Source organism: Garra rufa, chromosome 24 (genome assembly GCF_049309525.1).
Source record: "Garra rufa chromosome 24, GarRuf1.0, whole genome shotgun sequence".
Taxonomy (NCBI): domain Eukaryota; kingdom Metazoa; phylum Chordata; class Actinopteri; order Cypriniformes; family Cyprinidae; genus Garra; species Garra rufa.
The window spans coordinates 15,402,580-15,428,791 of record NC_133384.1 but is presented as its reverse complement, the minus strand read 5'-3'; the positions used below and the strand labels follow the sequence as shown (position 1 = coordinate 15,428,791).

Genomic DNA, 26,212 nt, shown 5'->3' with positions numbered 1-26,212 from the left:
AATATGATCATGCAGAATAAGGCATAATATGTGATTTATAAGTACTAATAAACAGCTAATATGCTAGTAATAGATATTCCAATAAGCAACTAGTTAACAGTGAGAATTGGTCCTTAAAAGAAAGTGTTACCAAACTTCTTATTCTAACATAAAACATCTTTAAAGTTCTGTTTTGGGCCATTTTGTTTTGACACAGTGTGTCAAATTAACTAAAACCAAAAGCACAATATGACTTAATCCCTTCATTAAGTCAGTTTTTGTTGCGTGTTTCAAAACGAAGCGCACACTTTTTTCAGACGATCAGTTTGTGATCCGGTGTTTTCCGTGCCTCAGAACGGCTCAGTTCACAGTGAATGCAGTGAACTGCATGTGCTGTGAGTTTAGCGCACGTTTGGGAATGCACCGCCCACTATTAAGCGTTATTTTTGCAAAAATAAAATAAAATACCTATGAAATATTAATTTTAAGTTATTTTACAGTGCAGTTGTTTGGCTATTGCTGTCATAGGAATAACAATAATATAAAATTGTTTTATTTAGATTATTTTATTATTTTTAATATTTGTTTGGCTTCCTCAAACACCAGTGTGAATGTAATGAGACAGTATAGCACAAATAAAAAGAGTCCCCTTTTAAGTCAACATGTAAAAACGAATAAGAATTTGCTAGTCTTTTCATATAAAGTGCCTCCCAAATTGTCTCTAGTAACACCCAGACCCTCCCATGTGATGTGTTTTGAGACCGCTGAAGTGCACCACATCTAGTAGACAGCTGTTAAAAGACACATCACATTAATAATTCTGAAAAGGTAATATAATTCCCCTCACTCTTAGCGTTTATGACACTGTGTGACTTTGAAAAGTAATACACAATCAATTTGATTGTCATTTAAATTCAACTACTGTTATTCTCTTTCACCTTTCCCTCCTGCCTGTCACTGATACACATCTCCAGCTGTCATTTGTTCCACATTACAGGAATTACACTCTACATTGTGTTCACTTCAACTCTTTTGAGCTCATCTCTTCCCTACAAGAACGTAGAGAGCTCTGAATAGAGGCTGTCTACCTCTCTAAAAGATACAGGCACCATGATGACAGATGTGTTGTTGCCAAAAACTTCCTGCTTCGGTCTCAGATTGAGGATGAGGTATGTGAGGGGCAACAAGCCAAGCAGGTAGATGGCCAGGTTGAGCAAATGAACCTTGCTTCCATACGCCTTCCTGTCAGAATAAAACACAATATTAGTAGGAGATTCAAATGCTTATGGAAACCTATTTGTCTATTTGTTTGAAGTGATGTTAACACTGTACTGCTGCTATTTTTAAGCATATACATAAAAGTAAAATGCAGTGACTGTATTGAATAGGACATAAAATACAAGTGACTGTAGAAATTTCAAATTAGCATATCATATTTAAGCAATAAGGTACGAGAGGCCGTGCTGTATCATGAATAAATCACGGCTGAAGGGAGTTGTTAGGCACGACGCGAAGCGGAGTGCCTGCAACCCCTTCAGCCGTGATTTATTCACGATACAGCACGGCCTCAAGTACCTTATTGCTTTTATAAAACGGTTACCACACAATAAAAATATTAAAATCAAAAATATATAGTAATTTATATATATTAAGTTGTATGTTTTCATAAAGTAAAATCATGAACTGCCTTCCGCTGTAAAAAGTAGTCCCTAACTGCTGCAGCTGTATTTACGTTGCTAAGGGTGGTTGCTAAGGGTGTTCAATGATACACAAAACCGTTGAGTGAAGCGGTCATAGCAGTGCCGTATCATGAATACGACACAGCTGCTGACCAATCAGAATTGAGGAATGGAACTAACCGTTTTATAAAGGGTGTTAAAACATCTTGAGCAAAACTGTTACAGCACTTATCTTTAACGTACCACTTCATCTCCAGATATTTTCGGCTCACGGGGTGAGTGAGCAGCTCCAGACGGTTGTACCGCACCATGGCCTATTGTGGATTTTAGGATGAGAAAAGAATCAGAGCTTTGTATTTAAAGGGAAACCTGGGTATTTTGACATGTACGGCTCAATATAACATAAATGATGTCTAGTACTGAAATATGTAGCATAAAACTCATGAAAGATTTACGTCATTATATTTTGGACTATGGAGGGTTATTGACGATATTATTATTGCGCTCAACGCATTTCAGAATACACTCTGAAAATAAAGTACTGATACTATGACCACAGCTACTGAAAGCGCTTACAGTTGCCGATGTATATAAGTGTAGGCTTAAACCAAATGTTGTACCATTGATTTTCCCTACAAGGAGTCTAAATGCTCTGGATATTGAGTAAAATCCATGCTCACAAACTCCTTCAGTGGCATCAGCGTCACGACAAACACTGACATGTTTACATTCCCGCAAGGATGGCATCTAGTGTTTCTTTTCTCTGCCACTTGTAAGCTCTTTCAGTAGCTGTGATCTACTAAAAGCCTAAAAGGCATCAGGGCTAAAGTGGAGAGAACAAATACGCAGGTCTTTAGTAGGTTTTATTCGTCCACAGGCATCTTCCCATTCTTTGCTCCCCTTCTTATCTCTAGGAAAAGCAGTGAAGACTTACATCACTTCTCTTGTTGCCTTTCGACTGAAAATTACAACTACAAGTATTTTATTCTCTGAGTTGTGTTGCGGTAAAAATAGCAAAAGGTAGCGGCAGTAGCTCACTGAGTACAGCCATGTCATGTCATTAAAATAATTGCGCCCCCATGGTCCAAAATATGTATAAAACGATGTGGATTTGTTTAAAAGAGGGGTTCAATGCTGTTTCACGCATGTTATTTACACTGTTAAAGAGTTGGATTCTCATGCTGAACATGGCCAAAGTTTCAAAAAATGATTTGGATGTATAACAGAGTATTTCTGTGTTCAAATACACACTTCCAGATTTCTTACAAGTTTCTGAAAGCTATTTCGATCATGGCTCTTCATGAGGTCCTGAAGGGTGGAACTCCTTTTATGGGCATTTCTGCCACAATAGTGCACCCACACACACATCAACCAAAGCGAGACCAAGAGCATGCCCATCAACGTGCTTCATTCGGCTGCACGAGACTCACTCGGGAAGAATGTCTCTAAAGAACTAGATTTTGGTTGTAAGGCAAAGATAACTTTGCTCACTTCCCGAAGAACCCAGCGTTACATGAACAGTGGATGCAGTTTGATTTGCACATCGTTTGATACTGAAAGATGGAGCGGTCTCAGCTATAAAAGATCCCAGTTATGATTCAGAACTGCAGATGGTAAGTGAAACGTCTTAAAATTTCTGTGTTTTGTTGGCAATTGACATGTGAGTGCTCGTCAATCTTTAGCTCTGCCCACGGCCTGTCTCCAGGAGCTCAGCTGTTTTCGGAGAGAATCGTAAAGCTGTATCTTTCTTTTGTAAATATGATAAAACTAAAGATTTTTTGGAGATATGAAGGACACAGTACTACTCCATAGGTACTCAAGATTAATATGAGATTGGGTGAAACTGTGTGTGTTATTCCCCCTTTAAATAACACAAGTCTTTCATGGGTTTTTTGCTACGTATTTCAGTAAGAGACATCATTGACATTATAGTAAGCCATACAAGTCTCAATACCCAGGGTTCCCTTTAAGAATGTATTGAGTACAATGGGGTCTAAATGTCAGATATCACTAGATACACTGCTTATATTTTTATTTTCTTCATGTTTAATACACAATTTTCCATTGTTTTAAGAAAAGATGGCTGCCTTGGTGAAATGTAACCTGTTCAAACAAATAATAACCTAAAAAACATATTACAGTGATATATACTTTTACAGTGAAATTTAGAAGTGAAAAAGATCAATTCACCTTATAATTTACAGTTATTAACACTTCAATTTGTACGGTAAGTAGGTTTTTTTTTTAAATACATTAATATTATTATTATTATTAGTTATATACATAAGGGTTCACTTCCAGAACAAAAATTTACAGATGATTTACTCACCCCCTGTCATCCAAGATGTTTATGTCTTTCTTTTTTCATAAAGAAATTGTGTTTTTTTGTGGAAAACGTTTCAGGATTTTTTTCTATATAGTGGACTTCTATGGTGCCCCTGAGTTTGAACTTCAAAATGCAGTTTAAATGCAGCTTCAAAAGGCTCTCAACGATCCCAGTCGAGGAAGAAGTGTCTTGAAATGATTGGTTATTTTAAAGTGCCCCTATTATGCCATGTTTAAGGTAGTTAATATTGTTGTAATAGTCTCTTAAAACAGGTTTACATGTATTGAAGTTCAAAAAACACTTTAGTTTTCTCAAAAATTAGATTTAATTTTACCCCGTTTCTAAATGATTAGTAAATGACTCCTGTGAAGCAGTTCGAAGAATCAGTCTCTCTAAACCCCCCCTTTCAGTGAGCCCTCACCGCTGTGATTGGTCAGATGGTGCAGTCCTTTTGGATTGGTCTACCGCTTCAGCGCAAAACGAAACGCCCATTGGCATAACTGAATGACAGCTGTGGAGACCTGTTAATGCATAGAAAAGATAGCCTCGATTTTACCCTATCAATTCGAGCCGGAGTCTGACGATGAAACGGTTGAAGTGGCACATCGACAAGAAACTGTTTTGCAAGCACGACTGGAGCAGGACGTTTCTCAGTGGGTGTCATATTATAACTGTGGAAAGTGCTTGCAATTTGCTTTTGTAAGCGAACCGGGCACACCTCTACGTTGTGAACTTCAACACTGTAACGTACAACCCATAACACTGCGTTAAGCCATCGTTTATCATTATCATTACTTAAACTAATAAGGCAGACAGATAGTCAAGCTGCATCAATCACAATTTTTAGACTACATTGCACTCACAGCTGAACAACAGAACTACAGAAACGCAAGTTAGCCGCTTACCAAGACATGAGCGGGGTTGTTACACACCATAACGTACACAAAGCCGTATTTTGAACGATCGCTAGAAAATACAATCATCAATTATTAATAATACTTACAGGTAGAAGTTCAGAGGAGCAAGCCGGTCCCAATAAACTGGGCACTGATCCATTTTTTAAAACCAAGCGTTTGGTGAATCTCGCGTTGTAATGTTACTCCCAAGACTGGAAAAACAGTCATCAGTAAAATGACGCGAACACAACACAAGATTGGCATTGGACTGCTGAGGTGTTGAAAAAATTAATGTTAACCACTCATTCTTGGTAGTTTCATCTTTCGGAGGGGCATATAAAACAAATTCACTCTCACAACGCAGGGCGTCTTCTTGACATGATGTAACGTTAATCCACGTGAAAATGGTAGGCCTACTGTTTGTGGGCGGGCAAGTTTTTCGCGAAATTGAACGTGGGCGGACATTACGCAAATGTGTAGCTCGTGACGTGTGGCCGTTACAGAAAAAAGATTCGAATTGCTGACGACTCGTTTAGGCGAATGTGAGCCGACTCTTTTTTTTTGTTAGACAAAAACTTCATTTATAGTGCACTGTCGGCATCACAATTTTGCAGATAGTTTATGTTCACATACAGCTACATGACACACTACATGAAATATCATATTTGAAAAGGCATAATAGGGGCACTTTAAAAAAAAAATACAATTTATATACTTTTTAACCTCAAATGCTTATCTTGTCTAGCTGTGCGATGCACAGGTGTACTCTGTGCACTCTGGTTCAATACAGTTGGGTATGTCAAAAAACTCCTATCTCATTTTCTCCTCCAACTTCAAAATCGCCCTACATCGCTGCATAAGTACTGACCAAGTATTTACAAAGTGAGCATGCAAAGAAGGCCAACCGCCTTTTACAAAAAAACAGCGATGTAAGACGATTTTGAAGTTGGAAGAGAAAATGAGTTTTTCGACACACCCTAGTTGTCTTGAACGGGACTGCACAGAGTACGCATATAGAAAATAACCGATTGTTTCGCTAAATAAGACCCTTCTTCCTCGGCTGGGATCATTTAGAGCCCTTTGAAGATGCATTTAAACTGCATTATGAAAGTTAACATTATGAAAGTCCACTATATGGAGAAAATTCCTGAAATGTTTTCCTTAAAAATTATTTCTTTACGATTGAACAAAGAAAGATGTGAACATCTTGGATGACAAGGGGGTGAGTAAATTATCTGTAAATTTTTGTTCTGGAAGTGAACTAATCCTTTCTGTTTCTATCACATTTCTTAGAGTAAATATGACATTTACAAACATCTGCCATTTTTTAAAGATGTAATATAATTTAACGGGGACTTACATTCATAGCTGCCAAAGGCTGGTACTTCATTGTTTTGTCTGTTTTAGCATACTTCATTAACTGCAGAGGAGCCTGAAGCCACCGGAAATCATACTTGATCTGCCAACAACATTGAACAATTGTACTGTAATCATTTAACTTCATTAATGGTTTAAAGGAAACTTTTTGCATATTTGTGCAAGGCTTACATGATACTCTGGACTGTTGGCATCATGATCAGACTCTAAAATACACCTGTCCAGAAGATGCTGTAGAAGAGAGAAGGGTTTCATTTCTAAAACTTTTATAAACAATAGCTTACTATACATAGCTTACTATAAATTTTCATGAAGTGGGAAGTTAATAGACAGACTCTGAAAGACTCTGGGAGGAACTCTATGATGTCCATCACGGCACAGCGGGATTTTGCTTTAAATGACTTAATTGCCTCAGCACACCTGTGGTGAATTAATACAGCTTTGTCAACTGTTGGCAAACTGACAGGAGAAAAATTGGTTTTAAAAATCAAACCAAAACACATATTTGCAGAGTTTTGCAAAGGTTGACCCTCAACCGATTTTCTCCATTAAAACCGATTTTGTGTTAATTAAAGTTCATTTTTTTCCTTTTATAGAAAAAATGATCAATAAAATGAACAACAATTTTAAAATATGAATTCATATACAGCATAATTATTAAGCTGCGATCCAAATAACTTTTTAATATTAAAATTGTACTCCAATATTGTTCTCTAAGGCAATAATAGTGATCATCTTGAATCCTTACCTCTCGTTTTCGATGATAGCGTTCACTACATCTTTTTTCTCATTACGCACGGCTTCATGTAAAAAAGAGTTGTCAACATTGTTGAGACTGATTTCAGCTCCTCTGTCCAACAACAGCAAAACAGCACCTACATGTCCCGCTTGTGCAGCTATGTGAAGGGCCGTGTTCTGTTAAAGCATACATGTTGTTATTAAGCAGTGTTGTTCAATTATAATCATAAAGTTCAATAATTACTCTAAAATTACCACACAGTAAAATTCTTTTTTTCTATAAAAATACCTTCTTGAAAAGGTGTCTTTCATTTGTTTGATCATAATACAGTGTAAACAGTAATATTGTGAAATATTATTACAATTTAAAAAAACGTTTTCTATTTTAATATATTTTAAAATATATGTAGTTTATTATTTTGATGGTGAATCTGACTTCTTAGCAGACATTATTCCGGTCTTCGGGGTCACATCATTCTTCATTATATTATATTAATGTGCTGATTTGGTGGACATGTAACATTTATTATTTCTGCTACAGTGCCTTGCGAAAGCATTCATACCCCTTCATTGTTTTCACGTTTTGTTATGTTGCTGCCTTATGTTAAACTGTTTAAAATGACCTTTTCCCACATCAATCTACTCCATGCATCATAATTACAGAGCAAAAACAGAATTGCCACATTTTAACATAAATAAGATAAAAAAAACTGAAAAAACGTAAATTGCATAAGTATTCATACCCTTAACTCAGTACGTAGTTGAAGCACCTTTACATCCTCAAGTCTTTTTGGGTATGATGCAACAAGATTTGCACATCAACATTTGGCAATTATCTGTCATTCCTTGCCTCACCTCTTCTCCTCTCAAGGGGTCTAGCAGACATCTTCAGGTTCCTCCAGAAACGTTTGATTGGGTTTAAGCCCTGGCTCCTGTCTTTTAGCCACTCTTGCCATGTACTTTGGCTCATTGTCCTGTTGGAGGGTAAACCTTCTGCCCAGTCTGAGGTTCTGAATGCTCTAGACTGGGTTTTCATTAAGGCTGTCTCAATATTTTGGTGCATTGAGCTTTTCTTCTACTCATGCCACACCACCATAAAGCCCAGATTGGTGGAGTGTTGCAGTGATGTTTGTTCTTTTGTAAGTTTCACCCATCAGCATATATGATCGTGGAGCTCAACTAGAGAGACCATCAGGTTCTTGGTCACCACTCTAGCCATGGTCCTTCTCCATCAATTTCTCACTTTGGCCAGCTCTAGGAAGAGTTGTGATTGTTTCAAACTTCTTTCATTAGGGGTAATGGAGACTACATGCTTCTGTGACCCTTCAATGCAGAAGATTTTTTCTGAACTCTTCTCCAGATGTGTGGCTTAATCCAGTCCTGTGTCTGAGTTCTACATGCAGTTTTTTTTTTTAACCTCAGGGCATGGTTTTTGCTCTGATATGCATTTTCAGCTGTTAGATCTTTTATTTAGATGTGTGTGCCATTCCAAATCATACCCATTCAGTTGAATTTGCCACAGGTTAACTTCACTCAAAGTGTAGTAACATTTACAAGCAATATGAATGCTCCTGAGCAAAATTTGAACTGTCCCAGATAGGGGTATGAATAATTATGCAATGGAATCATTTTATCATAGTTTTGAATAAATTTGCAAAGATGGTAAAAACCATTTTTTTCGCTTTGCCATTATGGTGTATGGTGTGTGGATTGATATGGAAAAAAGTAATTTAAAACAGTTTAACACAAGGCAGCAATGTAACAAAATCTGAAAAAATCAAGGGGTATGAATACTTTCTCAAGGCACTGTATAAATGCTAATGAAAACTGCTAATATTATTATATGTTTATGGAAACTGTGATACATTGATTTTCAGGATCATTTGATGAATAGAAAGTTTAAAAGAATTGCATTTGTGAGACTATTTTTTTTTTGTTTTTGGATCTTGTTCAGTTGTTTTCTTATGGCTTAGTAATTGTATTTTTCAAACTGATTGTGCTCCACAGTTGTTTAGGATTTTTATGCTGCTTACCCCATCCTCATTTGTTTGGTCCAGAAGTTTGACATTGGCTGCCAGGAGGATTTTCATTGTCTGTGTGTATCCCTCAGCTGCAGCATGATGTAAACAGGACCAGCCTTTGTAATCACTAGAGATTAAAAGACTTTATGACATTCTGTCCATCTGAATGAACTCACAATATAACCAAGTGCATTTTGTGAAGCTGCTGGTAACTTAACAAAAACGTTGGAATATTAGCTTTTGAGATTTGGACATAATTATGACCAAGCAGGGATATTATCTTTAAAGTGCACACTGGATGCAATATTCCCTTTTACAAATAAATGTGTCTTAGCAGTATGTGGACACAATCACCCTACAATGGTAAAAATCCGATCACTTCTTTTTTTAATCCCCCAAAAAACTAAACAGTCTCAGTTATCAAGCTGTTTTGATTTTCTGAGAAATATGACATCATATTGCTAAACCCCTGCCCATGTTATAAGCTGTCCGCCATTTTTTCTGTGCTCAAGCAGTTGTAGCAACAACAATGTTTCGTAAGCAATGCAGGTGTGTTTTGTCGTTGGAAGTTGTAAAAGTGAACATCCAGGAGTCTTAATATCAGAGCCTGCTGAAAAAAACTAACAAAAAAACAGCTAAAACCAGCCTAGGCTGGTTGCTGGTCTTAGCTGGTTTAAGCTGAAAGTAGCAGGTTTTAGCTGGTCTCCCAGCCTGGTCCTATCCTGACCAGCTGACCGGCCTGGCCAGGCTGGGGAAGTGGCCAAAACCCCTCTAAAACCAGCCTTCTGACCAGCTAAACCCAACCAATCAGCCTAGGCTGTTTTTTTTCAGCAGGGACTGAGGACGCAGTGGATTAGTTTTGTTTTTGATGGTAATGCGCCACTGAATATACCTAAAAATAATTTTACTCCAGATTGCTTTCTGAACGACGGACAATTTAAGGCAGGACAATTCAAGTTTTAAAGTTTATATTTTTTATGACTATATGCTTATCACCTTTTCTCTTTCACAGAAGACGAGGGTGAGCAGAGCTCATTATCATTTAAAGAGACATGCACAGAAACATATCTCTGTGAACAGAGCTGTTTTTGACAAAGTAAAAAGGGTGTTGTTTTACACAACCATTGAGGACTTTTATCCAAAGTATGTTACAGACATTTCATGAAGACCCTAAAGAATCAGACCAACTTGTGGAAAATGGGCATCCAGTGTCCCCTTTAACTAAAACTAAAACCATAAAAAGACATTTTCATAACTTGAAATAAACTAAACACTACCTGAAAAAAGTCAAAAACACAGTTGAAGTCAAAAGTTTACATATATCTTGCAAAATCTAAAATAAGACCGATCATTTGGCGCTGATCGATTTGATCACACTCACTGATGCTCCAGAAGGAAACGCGATGCATTAAGAGACAAGGGTGTAAACTTCTGAACAGAATAAAGATGTGTACATTTTTCTTATTTTGACTAAATACCTTTTTTTTTTTTCATTTAGTACTGCTCTTGAGAAGCTACAGAAAATACTTACATGTTTTCTAGAAGACAAAATAAGGTACATTTACCTTGATCTTAAAATTTCAAAAGTTTTCACCCCTGGCTCTTAATGAATTGTGTTTCCTTCTGGAGCATCAGTGAGCGTTTGAACCTTATATAATAGTTGCGTATGAGTCCCTCGGTTGTTCTCAGTGTGAAAAGATGGATCTCAAAATCACACAGTCATTGTTGGAAAGGGTTCAAATACACAAAAATGCTGAAAAACCAAAGAATTTGTGTGACCTGAAGGATTTTTCTGAAGAACAGCAAGCAGTTTATCTGTTCAGGACAAACAAGTCATGAACAACAAAAAAATCACTAAACAAAACAAAACAAAACAAAAAATCATTGCTGTGGATCATTGAGGTAACAACACAGTATTAAATATCTTTTGAACAAAGTAATTTTACTATTATTTTCTCTTGTGGACTATATGTAAACATCTTTTATGTGAAATGTCTTAGGTCAGTACTAAATAAAAAAAAAAATATATTTTGGTCAAATAATTAACATTTTGCAAATTCTACAAGGTGTACTGTATGTAAACTTTCGACTTCAACTGTATTGTATTTCAGCTAGTTGACAAGTCAGTCGTTTCTGTTTCATTTAAGTTAAAGTACTAAATTAACTAATACACTTAACTAAAAACACTTAATTTACTTAAACTTAAAACTACATAGACATAAAAAAACCCAATAAAAATGTCACACACAAGAAAATTATTAAAAATAAAATAAAACTATAATAGTATCTCAATAATACTAAAACACCACTGCCTGATATTTATGAAAAACCACTTGTGATGACTGTAAAAATGTAAAAATGAAATTGCCAGAAAAGTGTGGTGTACCTTTGAAAAAGCGCACCGCTCCTGAGCAGCAGCTCCACAACTTGAGTGTGTCCTGCCCTTGAAGCAAGATGAAGGGGCGTCAGACCTTTATCATCCCAGTCGTTGAGCATTTTAGAGTCTGTAAGGGTCTCCAGCAACCTTTTACATGTGTTTACACGCCCATATCTGAGAAATTGGAGAAAACACTTAATATTAGCAGGTTTAGGAGTGTATGAGATGTAAAAGCTTGCCGTTACCCTGCATTCATTTGTTTTAATGCCTGTAAAATTCTCATAAATGCTCAGAACTGCCTTTGAAATGTTATTACAGGTCAAAACGTATTACTCATATAGAAGAAAATAAGCACAAAGATCTGATTTTCATATAGCTGTGACTGTATTACAATCATTCTCACTCTGCAGCGAAGTGAAGCGCTGATTTCTTCTCCCGTGACTTTTGACCCACAAAGATATTGAGACCCAGCATATTTTTGACCGAATCGTGGATGCCAAGTTTGCAGGCGTAGTGCAGAGGAGTGCAGCCTTCAACATCCTCATCAGACAGCATCTCCTTCACAGCATTACACTGGAGGAGGCAATGGGCTCTTATAAATATATACAGAACGTACGCATGTTCAAAACAGTACATTATGTAATAATCCATAACACAGGGTCACTTGGACTCTTAGGCTTTCTTTTAAAATGAAAGAGTTCTGCATCTGACAAACTGAACTTGACATTTAAGAAGGTGTTCACACCTGTAATAGCGTCTCAGGAAGATTTTTCAGGCCTTTTGGTTGAAGAACGACAAAGTGGAGGAAGTTGCGACCTGCTACGTCTTTGATTCTGAAATCGGCACCTTTTTTCAAAAAGACAGTTTGTTAAATGCACTGAAATGTGCATGCAAATCACTTTGGAGCCATAATGTGTTGAAAAATTATAGAAATGTTTACCAATTGACAGCAAAAAAGCAACTGTTTTCCAAGCTCCGCATTTGGAGGCCATCAGCAGAGGAGATAGTCCCTTACAGTCAATGCAGTTCATTTCTGCTCCCTTTCCAAGACAAATGAGATCCAAATAACAGTGAATTACAGACTTTATCTAAGGACATACGATGAGATATTGGATATCAAAGGACATACGATAAGATGATGAGATATTGGGTGCTTAATATTCATCTTATCAAAAGATCAATCCAAGATTGGCAGCTGGTTCACAGAATGCACATACAGCAGATTAAAGGTTTGAATTTGGATGTCTTCGCTGCTCACATTCTCAAAAAGCAGCCATTCAAACATTTACCTTTGAAATAAGATATTCAGCCAACTCGACATGATCAAACAACGTGGCTCTGTTAGGAAAAGAAAGTCATTGTTAATCACTGAAGCATGGAAATGAATCAATGAATACAGCTGCGAATTGTATTAGGCCAAGCACTCTAATGGCATACTTATAATACATTTGTTTGGTCATTGCAGAAAAGTGCTTTAAATTCATATTTAGAATAAAATATTGTACAAACAATAATACATTTTAATACATATTTAAAAAAGGACAAAAACAATGTATATATTAAACAACTGCATAGTTTGACATGCTTTCTAGTTTCTACTTTTAGACACTGTTTCCAAATACATTCAAAATACATCAGTTTTAGGTATTTAAAATAAATATATATACAGTCGAGCCCGAAATTATTCATACCATTTGCAAACTTTCACAGTTCTGTATCATTCCAAATAGTCCAAGCTGTTCTAAAGCATCCTAATTTCCCTGATTCATTGGGAACAGCTGTTTTAATCAACTCAACAGGTGAAAAACAGAAGCTCTCTGCTGTTGGTTTGTGGACAGTCATGGCTAAGACAAAGGAGCACACTGAGGACCTGCGGCTATGCATTGTGGCTGCTCACAAGTCAGGAAAGGGCTATAAGACCATATCTAAAAGTTTTGAAGTTCCAGTGCCTACAGTGCAAAGTATCATTAAAAATACAAGACATTCTGCATTGTGAAAAATCTCAGAGGACGTGATTGGAAGTCAAAAGTGACACCTGTGCTGGCCAGGAGGATAGTGAGAGAGGTAAAAAAAGAATCCAAGGATCACCACCAAGGCTGTCCTGATGAATCTGGGCGGGAGTTTAGACCAAGGAGGACACCACTTCCCCAGATAATGCACACAAAAGCCTTTTCAAAATGCTCATTTGGACAAAGAAGAAGACTTCTGGTCTTCTGTTTATGGTCAGATGAAACAAAAATTGAATAGTTTGGCCACAATGATGTAGCCTTCATTTGGCGTAAACAATGAGAAGCCTTCAACCCTAAGAACACCATCCCCACTGTCAAACATGGTGGTGGGAACCTTTTGGGGGTGTTTTTCAGCCGGTGGACCAGGGAACCTAATCACAGTAAACGGTACCATGAAAAAGGAGCAATACATCAAAATTCTCAACAACAACATCAGGCAGTCTGCAGAGAAACTTGGCCTTGGGCACTAGTGGAAACGTTTGATTGCTGTAAAAGCCAATAAAGGCTTTTCTATTGATTATTGAGAAGGGTATGGATAATTTTGGACATGCCACTTTTTGTTCATATGTAAGTAAAAGAGTACATGATCCTTCAGAAATCATTCTAATATGCTGATTTATTATCAGTGTTGGAAACAGTAGTGATGCTCAGTATTTTTTGGAACCTGTGATACTTTTTGCAGGATTCTTTGATAAATAAAATGTTAAAAAGAACAGCATTTATTTCAAATAGAAAACTTTTGTAACAATAAACACCTCGTTCAAAGTTTAAGGGTCAGTCATTTTTTTCTTTCTTTCTCTCTTTTAAAAAGAAATTAATACTTTTATTCAAAAGTATGAAAAAGTCATAGTAAAGTATATGTTAGAAAAGATTTCTATTTTGAATAAATGCTGTTCTTTTTAACTATTTTATTCATCAAAGAATCCTGACAAAAGTATCACAGGTTCCAAAAAATATTAAGCAGCACAACTGTTTCCAATACAACTGTATTCCAATATCCAATATCATGTGACACTAAAGACTGGAGCAATGGCTGATGAGAATTCAGCTTTGCATCACAGAAATAAATTATATTTTAAAGTATATTAAAATAAATATAAAATAAAATAAAAATGTTTATAAATATTTCATAATATTACTTTTTTTCTATATTTTTGATCAAATAAATTGAACTTTGATAAGCATAAGAAACGTAAAAATCTTACTGGTCCCATACTTTTGAGTGGCAGTGTATTTAAATATATATATTGCCGCCATAGAAGTACAAGGTTCTATCTGACATTTTTGTCAAAATTGAGTTATTCACATATTTTTATTCTGTGACAATTTATTTACATTATGCAATGTGTCTTTTGTACCTGTGCACATTTTTGGGCTTTATCTTTATAAAACAAAAAGGGTTCTATCTACAGAAGTCTATGAAACACAAAAACTTTAAAGCTCAATATCGCAAAATGCTCAGAATGCAGATAAAACCTTATAATTCCAAATTCCTACACCTTTGGAGTTTAGCCCCTATGTACTTTATTGGTAAAGAAGTCTCATATTGCAACATCAGTCCACGATTTCAAGGAATGCTCTTTCAGTTAGATTGCTTTGATAAATGTTTCACCATATTTCACAGTGTTTTCTTGTACTCTGAGTGTGAAACCCAGTGTGGATTTGCTCAAAAGTACTTCCATGATGCTATTATGTTCTATTGTATCTAGCCCTGAATTCTACAGTAAATAATTTAAAAGACATGTATTTTTATGGTAAGCGGTCTACAGTGTGCATTTCTGTAAAGGTTTCAGGTCTTTTTAAAGGGGTAGTTCAGCCAAGAATAAAAATCTTTCCATTGTAGGTTTTAAACAACTCCAAATGACTCTGGCTTTTTGAAGTTGGAGGAGAAATTGAGAAGGGAGTTTTTCGACATACCCTAACTTTTTTTTTTTTTTTTTTTTTTTTTTTAGAAAACAACAGATTGTTTTGCTAGCTTCTTCCTTGGCTGAGATTGTTTAAGCCCTTTGAAGCTACATTTAAACTGCATTTCAGAAGTTCAAACGGGAACCATAGAAGCCCACTATATGGAGAGAAATCCTGAAATGTTTTCCTCCAAAAACATAATTTCTTTATGACTGAAGAAAGAAAAACATGAACATCTTGAATGACAAGGGGGTGAGCACATTATCTGTATATTTTTGTACACTCTCCCTCAAACTATCCTAGGGGTATATGATTCTTCGTCTTTCAGATGAATACAGTCGGAGTTATATTAAAAAATGTCCTTGCTCCTCAAAACTTTATAAAGGCAGTAAATGGCTGTTGAGATTTTGAAGTACAATAAAGTGCATCCATCCATCATAAAAAGTACTTCACATGGCTCCCAGGGATTAATGAAGGCCTTCTGATGTCAATTGATGCATTTGTGTAAGAACAACATCCATATTTTAATACTTTGGTGATACTTTAGAAGGCCTTTATTAAACCACTGGAGCTGTGTGGAGTGCTTTTTATGATGGATAGATGTACTTTATTTTGCTTTAAATCTTGACCACAATTAATAGCCATTATAAAGCTGGGAACCCTGCTGAAAATAAAAACAGCTAAAACCAGCCTAGGCTGGTTGGCTGGTCTTAGCTGGTTTAAGCTGGTCTCCCAGCCTGGCTAGGCTGGTCAGGCTGGTTTTAGCTAGTGGCCAAACCCCTCTAAAACCAGCCTACTGACCAGCTATGACCAGCTAAAACCAGGCTGGTTGACCAGCTAAAACCAGCCAACCAGCCTAGGTTTTAGCTGGTTTTTTTTTCACCAGGAAAGAGCCAGGACATTTTATAATATAACTCCGATTGTGTTTGTGATTGTTCCACATAGAACTTAACAAAGCTAACATCCATGAAAGAGCTGCAATTGCTAAAACTTCAACACATCAATGCTAAAATGCGAAAAAGATGCTATTATGATCATAAAACTTGGAAATCTGGAGCACCAAGATGGACTTCCACATCTTGCCCTGGCCAGGCAAATCAACCGACTTGAATATTATCAAACCACCTTGGACAGTTTTGGAGAGATGAGAGAGAAGCAGAGGCAGATATGAATCTATGAATATACTATAATTATCATTCTTGGAGTGAAAGGTCCTTTGGTCAGTATGTCTTTTATGGAGAACAAAAGTGTAAGAACATGCTTCAGATTTTTCCTTTTCATCAGATTTCCTAAAATGCCATTGTAAGATATTGCAAGATATTTGCAATTACAGACAGGCTTCCACAACTAACCCTTTTAGCAAATGTGTTCTAAATCTTAAAGACATTCTCCAGCATTCTCCATCTATAATATAGTTTCTTGCTCAATAGTATGGAATTTCCTCTTTGCTTTCCTTGGCATTTATGCCCATATTTGCTAACTTAACATGAACAGAGATTGCTGAAATCAGCTCTGAGATAAACCAGAAGACTAGGTCACTACATAATGACTACTGGAGAGCAGTATGACATTACACTGACCTATGTAAGGGGGTCTGATTGGCTCCATCCCTGATGTTGACTATGTCTTCCACTTTGTTGTAAGACGAAAGCATGATTTTGACGGCTTCCAGAGCACCCTGAGTGCAGGCAAAATGGAGGGCCGTGGATTTGTCACACTGCAAAACAATCAAGCCACACATATACACACACACACACACACAGACATTGAGATGGAAGTCAGCTATTAGCTTGACATAAGTAGGAAAGGCAGGGTCAGGTAATGCAAGAGGGGGGCAATTTCTCAGCTGCTGCACCAGTAACACAAACCATTAATGAGAGAGCACCACGAATTGCTGTGGCAATGCACAGAACGGCCAAGCTCAGTTATAGAAGTAAGTGGCTGCAGTTTGTATCAATTTAACTATCTGAAGCTATTACTGAATGCATCAACCCTGCTGCTAAGGACTGAAGACGACAAATGGAGGCGTGCGGGTGTGTTTGTGTCTGTGTGTTCCAGATCGAGAGTCACAAAATCAGGCTGCTTTTGTATTCATTGCAGGCCACATTCTTCTATGGCTGCATTTCATGAAAGGATTATTTTTGTCTTTCTTTCAGAATTATGACATTATAGCTTGACATTAGGCAATATTTGTCCCCAAACCTCTCTGTTAGCCTCAAATCAGTTTATTGTATCAAAAAGCTTTTACAGAAATAAGTCTTGATGATAATGGGCTCATGATTATATTACATAGATTTACTGACTATCTTATTACTGATGTAGGAGGAGTATTATAAAATATGTTTATGACAAAGTTCATTTTGGTAGAGAATTTTCAGGAAACCTGGGTGCACTGAAATTGGCATGATTTTTGTTGCTAGATCATTATATGGAGGCCAAGTTCCTTCCCTTAAAAAAAGAAAATGACCAAAATAAGAGGGATTAAACAAAATGAATGTTTTTTATTTAGTACTAACCTGAATAAAATATTTCACATAAAATATGTTTACATATAGTCCAAAAGAAAAAAAAATAGTTGAATATATAAAAATGACCCTGTTCAAAAGTTTACATACACTTGATTCTTAATACTGTGTTGTTACCTGATTGATCCACAGCTTTTTTAGTGATAGTTGTTCATGGATCCCTTGTTTGTCCTGAACAGTTAAACTGTCTGCAGTTCTTCAGAAAAATCCTTTAGGTCCCACAAATTCTTTGGTTTTTCTGCATTTTTGGGTATTTGAACTCTCTCTAGCAATGACTGTGTGGTTTTGAGATCCATCTTTTCACAATGAGGACAAGTGAGGGACTCATATGCAACTATTACAGAAGGTTCAAATGTACTGGCTCTTAATGCACCGTTTTTCCTTTTGGAGCATCAGTGAGCATTTGAACTTTCTGTAATAATTGTATACGAGTTCTTCAGTTGTCCTCAGTGTGAACATATGGATCTCAAAATCATACAGTCATTGTTGGAAAGGGTTCATATACACAAAAATGCTGGTAAACAACAAAAACAAACAAAAAAAAAGTAAAAAAAAAATTGTGGGACCTGAAGGATTTTTCCGAAGAAAAGGCAGTTGAACTGTTCAGGACAAACAAGGGACTCATGAACAACTATCACTAAACAAAAAAAGTTGTGGATCATTTAGGTAGCAACACAGTATTAAGAATCAAGTGTAATGAAGTACTTATAGGCATTTTTTCCTTTATTCAATAATTATCTAATTGACTATATCAGAGCGGTGCCCACAGAGGATACTGCTCTGACAAACTCACAATGTTTAAAGAGCTTTAAAGGAATAGTTAATCCGTAAATGAATTCTGCCATCATTCTTACTTATATGTTGTTCCAAACTTGTATGGATTTCTAACTTCTTTGGAACATAAGATGTTTTAAAGAATGTTGGTCAGGTGAATGTTTGAAGACATTTCTCTAAATATCTTCTTTTATGTTCTACAGATAAAAGCATGTTCCTTTTTGTCTGAACTATTAGTTTAAGACCCGCTCCAATCAGTTTATAAAAAAATCATAACTTTTTACAATGACATATAGTTCAGTGGGCTTTAGACTCCCTGCCAAAAGAAAAATAAACTCTTTACTTTTTTAATCACAAGTCTTGGGCCATTTGATGTCTTTGATCATTTTAGTTATGCTTGTTAACTTTAATATTTAAAATTAGATTTTTAATCCTCTTGAAACAGCACTTACCTGTTGCTGATCCACTCTGGCTCCTGTAATGATGCAAAGTTTGATCACCTCAATGTTGCCTCCACGTACAGCCAGATGGAGCGGGGTACTTTTGGTCTTATCCAAATAATTAATGTGCACTGTAGTGGAAAGACCCAGCTCTTCTCCTTTATGAGGATGAGAAACAGAGATAAATAGTTCAGCTACATTTTTCTATACTTGACAATTAATACAAAGGAATAAAGCTTCAAAATAAAATATTTATTTGCCTCATGTCTTACCAAACTTGAATGAAAGGGGCCAAAATGACAAAAACAAATAAACAAAAAAATGTTTCATAAGTCTCTGGAGTCATACAATAGCTAAAACTTGGAAAATAGCCCACATGGACCCCTTTTTGCAAATTTATTTGAAGCGCCAGTTCTTTTTTTTTTTTTTTTTGCATCAAGTCACCATTTATTGTGAATTCATGGAAAAGGAGGTTTACATTATTCAAATGTACTACAGGAAAACAAAAGCAATACTGGTTTGGAATGACATTGTCACAGTTCTGTCTGTTTGTCATTGGTTTTTCCCATTTGTCTTTCCCCCATTGATCTGTCATTTGGTTTAGCCCTTCGTCAGTGTGATTCCCTGCACCTGTCCTTGTACAATTAGTCACCTGTGTTTAATGATTAGTCACCCTTTATAAGTTTGTCTTTCAGTTCAGTTGATGTCGGTCTTTATTTGATGTTACTGTTACATGTGTGTGGATTATCCTGCCTGTTCCTGTCTGTTCCTTGAAGAAGATATTAAATATAGTGTTAATTGTTGATCTCGACTTCGTCTCGTTCATCCAGCACGTCTATACCGTAACAGAAAGACCGACCGTAACAGTTTACCCGGCACGTTTTCCCTGCGTTTATTTTTTCCCGTTTTTTACTCAGTGTTTGTTTTTTCGGTTTATCATGGACCCTACTGTTCTCCTGATCCTCCTGAGGCAGGGGGAACGCTCTCTTGAGGACCACACACGTGAGTTTCTCTTCCTGGCGAACCAGTCACACTTCCCGGATAGCAGCCTATGCGTCCACTACTACCTCGGACTGAACTCTACCACCAAGGCGCTGCTATCCGGGGAGGGTCCTCAAGAGAGCCTGCCGGATTTCATCGAGTGGGTGCTGGCGTCCTGCCAATCATCCTGCACTGTCGACATCGTCAAGGAGGACGTCAGCCCCACTCCAGACCCAGAACCCAGCCAACCATCACCCCGACACGCGGAGTTACAGCCCGAGCCCACCGCTGATGGAGAGCCAGAGCCGAGAGCGACAGAGCCAGAGCCTGACCCATCTGACCAGGTGCGAGAGCCGGCATCAACATCCGTGACGGTGGATTGCCACGTGGAGCAAGAGAGGGCGATAGAGAGCCCTGCCCACTGCACCACCGCTGAGGGTGAGATTGGACCTCAATCTGGGGATTTAATTGACTTTTTTTCTGTTCTGGACAATAATTCTGAGGATTTAATAGACTTTGATACCGATTTACCTACCTGTCATGTCCAACCTGTCTGGGAGAAATTCCCACCCACCCTCCCTCTGCTGCCAATGTCTCTGTCTGTTTGGCCACCGCTGTCCCCTGACAGCCCCTCAGCTCACCCTCAGCCCACCACCTGTGCAGTGGGTTCGCCGCGGGACTGCCAGCGTCCATCGGCGTCTCGGCTGGAGGATCCCTCAGCTCCGCCTCCAGCCTCCGAGTCCAGGACTCCGCCTCGGCCCTTCGACCCCGCGGTTCCACCACGGCTCTCGACGCCCTCCTCTACACCGTCGCCCGTCGATCCACCAGCTCCACCGGGCTCCATCGTCTTTTCGGCTCCGCCCTGGTCAGTCGTCACCCCATCGTCACCTCAGGACTCTGCTCCTCCGGCTGTGCCTCGTCGCGCCGTCCCACCGGCTCCTTGGGACTCCTCCTTCCTGCGGGCACAGCCTCCATCCTCTGTCGCTCCGGCTCCGCCGCGGATCTCCGGGACTCCGCCTCCGCCTCGGGCGCCAGAGCCTGTTCCACCTTGGCCCTCCGGATCCTTGGCGTCACCCCGGATCATCGGCTCTCCGTCTTCGCCTCGGGCTCCTACTCCATCTGCTCCGCCTCTGTCGGTTGGCCCCATGGAGTCGGCACGCCTTCGTCCACCATGGTTCCTCCCTCCGTCGGCTCCACAGTGGGCCGTCATCATGGCTGTGGTCTGGGTCTGTTCCTCCTGCCTTACGCCCCACCCATGTCCTCCCTGGCTCCTCCCTCCGTCGTCGCCCCTCTGGACTGTACTGTCTGTCACCTGGACTTTTGTTTTGGTCCCCCTCCTGGGGTGGCGTCCTCCGCCGAAGCCGCCATGGACATTTTCCTTTTTTTTCGCCCCTCTTTTCTGTTTTGTTTTTCTTTTTCTACAGCGCGAGGACGCGCCTATTCGGAGGGGGGCGTAATGTCACAGTTCTGTCTGTTTGTCATTGGTTTTTCCCATTTGTCTTTCCCCCGTTGATCTGTCATTTGGTTTAGCCCTTCGTCAGTGTGATTCCCTGCACCTGTCCTTGTACAATTAGTCACCTGTGTTTAATGATTAGTCACCCTTTATAAGTTTGTCTTTCAGTTCAGTTGATGTCGGTCTTTATTTGATGTTACTGTTACATGTGTGTGGATTATCCTGCCTGTTCCTGTCTGTTCCTTGAAGATATTAAATATAGTGTTAATTGTTGATCTCGACTTCGTCTCGTTCATCCAGCACGTCTATACCGTAACAGACATGAGGTTGAGATGACAGAGTTTTCATTTTTGAGTGAATTATCACTTGACATTGTGTGATGTCAAAAACCTCAATCACAATGAAAGCATGACTGCTTTGTTTGGTCACCATGTGACATGCCTGCAAATAGCTCTGGAGGCTTACTGTCACGTTTGACATGTTGACCCTTCAATCTGTTTGAACTGTTTTGCATTTAAGAATCTGAAAATATTGGACTATAATGTAAATGAAAACGGTGCCATTTGTATCTTAGCCAAAGGGAGCTGTCAGAAAACCCCACAAATATTTGTATCTGGAACACATCATTCCGGAACAGAAGACCACCCGTATATTGTGCAGAATCACAGCGGCTGTCTAAACAGCATGGTGAATGAGTCGGGATTGGATTCGTCATGGTGAACTGGTGGAACGAGAATATTAAATTGACTTACCAATTTTCAAAACCAGCTCCATAGCCTCTTTGGCACCTGCAAAGGCAACCGTATGGATGGCGTAGTGACCTAATTTATTCTGAACACACATCTTGGCACCATGTTTGAACTGTAAGGGAAGAAAATAATCTCTTATTACACAATGGGGAAATGAGGATTCTTTTTGTAACACCTGATTTGTTATTGCCCTTTGTGCTCACAAGAAACTGAAGAGCTTGGCAGTTATTAGCGCAGCAGGCCATCATCGCAGGAGTGTTTCCCAGATCCCCCTCCAGATTGGCATCTGTTTTGTCACTGGACTGAAAAAGGACCTGTGCCAGACACAAACAAAATGATCATCAGTTTCCACAAGGCACTCAATCAGTATAATTCTTCCAGCGTTTCACTCTGACAGGAAACTGCACAGAAGACGCCCTTAAGTTTCCCGCTGAGCTGTCCGTATGCTGTCTCAGCTAAATCACGCAAGCAAAAATGCTGTTGACTGTGATTTGATCGTAGGCATGAGGCCACATGTAAGTACTAGGGGTGGGCGATATGACCAAAATCACGATTTATATCATGGTTTGAGTAATTTCATTTCACAGTAACGATATATATCACAATATATATTATTTCACCAGTGTCAATATCACAAATAACTAATACTAGCCTAAATTAAAAAAACAAACAAAAAGAAAATTATTGAGAGATTTTCTCTCTTTTGTTGTATGAATGACAAACAGCAGGAATATTAGATTGCTGTCACTTTAAGAGCTGCCCGGATCCAATATAATGTTACACGTGTGTTTTCTTTCTCAGCTGTTTGCTTTCACTTAAGACCTAAGGTACTGTGTTTATGAGGATATTTGCAAAGACGGGAATTTTGACACATACAGTTAAGTCAAAAGTTTGCATACACCTTGCAGAATGTCAATTATTTTACCAAAATAAGACGAATTTTATTTAGTACTGACCTGAATAAGCTATTTCACATTAAAGACATTTACATATAGTCCACAAGCACGGTTAAACTGCCTGCTGTTCTTCAGAAAAATCCTTCAGGTCCCACAAATTCTTAGGTTTTTCAGCAGTTTTGTGTGTTTTAGCCCTTTTCAACAATGACTGTGTGATTTTGAGATCCATCTTTTCACACTGAGGACAACTGAGGGACTCATATGCAACTATTACAGATTGTTCAAATGCTCACTGATGCCTCAGAATAAAACACAGTGTATTAAGAGCCAGGGGTGTAAACTTTTGAACAGAATGAAGATGTGTACATTTTTCTTATTTTGCCTAAATATCTTTTTTTTTTTCATTTAGTACTGCCCTTCAGAAGCTACAGAAGATACTAACATGTTTCCCAGATGACAAAATAAGTTAAATTACCCTGATCTTGAAATTCAAAAAATTGATTTTCCTTCTGAAGCATCAGTAAGCATTTGAACGTTCTGTAATAGTTGCATACGAGTCCTTCAGTTGTTCTCTGTGTGAAAAGATGGATCTCAAAATCATATAGTCATTGTTGGAAAGAGTTCAAATACACAAAAATGCTGAAAAACCAAAGAATTTGTGAGACCTGAAGGATTTTTCTGAAGAACAGCGGGCAGTTTAACTGTTCAGGACAAACAAGGGACTCATAAACAACTATCAAAAAAAAAAAAAAAAAAAAAATGTTTTTAAAAAATAGGTGACTTTGTTTCTTCAGTAGAACACAAAAAGAGATTTTTAACTCAAACCGTTGCAGTCTGTCAGTCATATAACAACAGTCAATGGAACCCACAGCTTTGAGAGTCAAAAAAACGTACACAGATAAAACCAAATTAAACCCTGTGGCTTGTGATGATACATTAAGGTCTTAAGACACAAAACAGTCGGTCTGTGCAAAATCACCTACATCTTGGATGCCCTTGGGGTAAGCAGATAAACATCAAATTTTCATTTTCAAACACAAACGAAGATTTTTAACTCAAACCGTTGCAGTCTGTAAGTCATATAATGGAAGTCAATGGTTATCAAATCTTTAAGAGTGAAAAAAACATACACATACAAAACCAAGTTAAACACTGCGGCTCGTGACGATACATTGAGGTGTTAGGACACAAAACGATCGGTCTGTGCAAATAACTGAACAGTATTTATATCATTATTTACCTTTGATTCATCGCAACGTTCAACTGTCCTCAGCGCGTTCACCATACACGTTTACATAGTGCATATTAGCCTCTCAAAATTGTAATTACTTGTGCTTATCCTGTCTCTGGCAACCGATTACAACCTAAAAAATTACGTTTGCTTGTACAAACTCATCTAGGAGTGTTGACCTTTCACCGACTACATTGCCAGAGCACGCTGACGCGTCACGCGCCAGCTGATGTGAACGTGCTCCACACAACTGTTTATTCCATTGGATCAGAGGTAAATAATGATATAAATACTGTTCAGTTTCTTGCACAGGCCGATCATATGTGTCTCAAGACCTCAATGTATCGTCGCGAGCCGCAGGGTTTAATTTGGTTTTGTCTGTGTATGTTTTTTTACTCCTAAACATTTGGTAACCATTGAATGCCATTATATGACTGACAGACTGCAACGGTTTGAGTTAAAATTCTTTGTTTGTGTTCTACCGAAGAAACAAAGTCATTTACATTTTGGATACCCTGGGGGTAAGCAGGCAAACATCAAATTTTCATTTGATCCATTTAAGACACTTTTGACCAGCACAGCATATCTGATACAGTCTGATGCACACCATGACATAATATTCAACAGATTGCAAACAGCATATTTACTGTTGCTCGCTGCCCTGACTGTGACACCAGCAGATTCTCAGCAGCATGTGTTACTGACCTCTACTAGATGATTGTATCTCTTTGTGACAGCCAGATGCAAAGGGGCCATCATGGCGCTGTTGAGGATGTTGGGGTCAGCACCCAGCTCCAGCAGTAATGTGCAGCTCTGCTGTTGATCCTTCTCTATAGCCCAGTGCAGGGGAGTTCTGCCCTGCTCATCCTGTACATTAAGCTCTACACAGCAAGAAACACTGAATTAATATAGAGTGGTTGTGGACAGTAGGACATTCAGCGTTTAGATGTAAGCAGTATGTTACAGCGACAAGTCATTGATACAGCTCAGAGTTCACAGATAGATCCGATTGTGACAAACAATGCTGTCTATCTGCATGTGCTACTAATGAATACAAAGAAATCTTAAGAATTGGCTGACGGGTGATGTTTGCCTTTTTTTTGCTGGGTTTGGGGAAAAAAATCACATTTACGTAGCTGGTTGGTTCAACTGATCTCCCATTCCAACCAGCTAACAAGTGCTTGAACACAGACCAAACTTATCATCTTTGACAGTCTGGGAGACCAGTTTCCCACCTTGGGCTGGTTTGTTTGTTTCAGCGGGATATTGCTCTGTAATAGATGTAATTAGGAAGAGAAATGTGCGCTCTGAATATCATTTGGTCTTTTTCCATTGTTGAAAGTGAACTGGTGGCTCTGTTGTGTCTATGATTTATTGAAGTGCTGTGTTCACAATAAGCCTCCCAGTGACGTAAGTGTGTGATCCCTGGGGAGATTATGTGATAGTTTTATAATCATTAGAACATAATGAGACACTGACCTGATGTGATCTGAATAGCAAAAGACTGGGGCGAACAAACAAAGCCTAAGGACGAGGCCTTCAAAACAGATCTATATATTTACAGTGCAATTAGTACATTGTCTCAAGTGTAATTTCTCAAAATATGTTGCTTGTTATGATGTTTAAATGTCACTTTATGCAGAATAAAGATGATTTATTTGATGCCTCCTCAATGTTGTATTCAGTTGGTTGATTCATAGAATTCAAACCTAAATTCCTTTGCTTCCTTTTTACTGTATATTGTTCTAAATCTAGTGTTATGACTGTCTACAAACTGTCAGTTAAATCTAGTGAGTCAGTTTAAAAAAAAATGCTTAAAAACAAGATTAATGTCGAAATTACGAGAATAAAGTAGC

The 26,212-nt window shown here is 38.2% G+C and overlaps 1 protein-coding gene across 1 annotated transcript in view; it reads right to left on the bottom strand.

Annotated features, from left to right (window-relative positions):
- Positions 1-26,212, bottom strand: part of trpa1b (transient receptor potential cation channel, subfamily A, member 1b) — a 46,496-nt gene that overhangs the window by 10,761 nt on the left and 9,523 nt on the right. The window contains exons 3-19 of the mRNA XM_073830550.1: positions 25,062-25,237; positions 22,433-22,543; positions 22,233-22,341; positions 19,059-19,204; positions 16,888-17,024; positions 12,683-12,731; positions 12,334-12,433; positions 12,139-12,239; positions 11,797-11,966; positions 11,403-11,567; positions 9,029-9,143; positions 7,006-7,172; positions 6,593-6,677; positions 6,429-6,488; positions 6,241-6,339; positions 1,902-1,972; positions 1,068-1,221 (exon numbers count right to left, since the gene is read on the bottom strand). Of these exons, the coding sequence (XP_073686651.1) occupies positions 1,068-1,221; positions 1,902-1,972; positions 6,241-6,339; positions 6,429-6,488; positions 6,593-6,677; positions 7,006-7,172; positions 9,029-9,143; positions 11,403-11,567; positions 11,797-11,966; positions 12,139-12,239; positions 12,334-12,433; positions 12,683-12,731; positions 16,888-17,024; positions 19,059-19,204; positions 22,233-22,341; positions 22,433-22,543; positions 25,062-25,237 (2,015 nt within the window). The remainder of the gene's footprint in view (positions 1-1,067; positions 1,222-1,901; positions 1,973-6,240; positions 6,340-6,428; positions 6,489-6,592; positions 6,678-7,005; positions 7,173-9,028; positions 9,144-11,402; positions 11,568-11,796; positions 11,967-12,138; positions 12,240-12,333; positions 12,434-12,682; positions 12,732-16,887; positions 17,025-19,058; positions 19,205-22,232; positions 22,342-22,432; positions 22,544-25,061; positions 25,238-26,212) is intronic.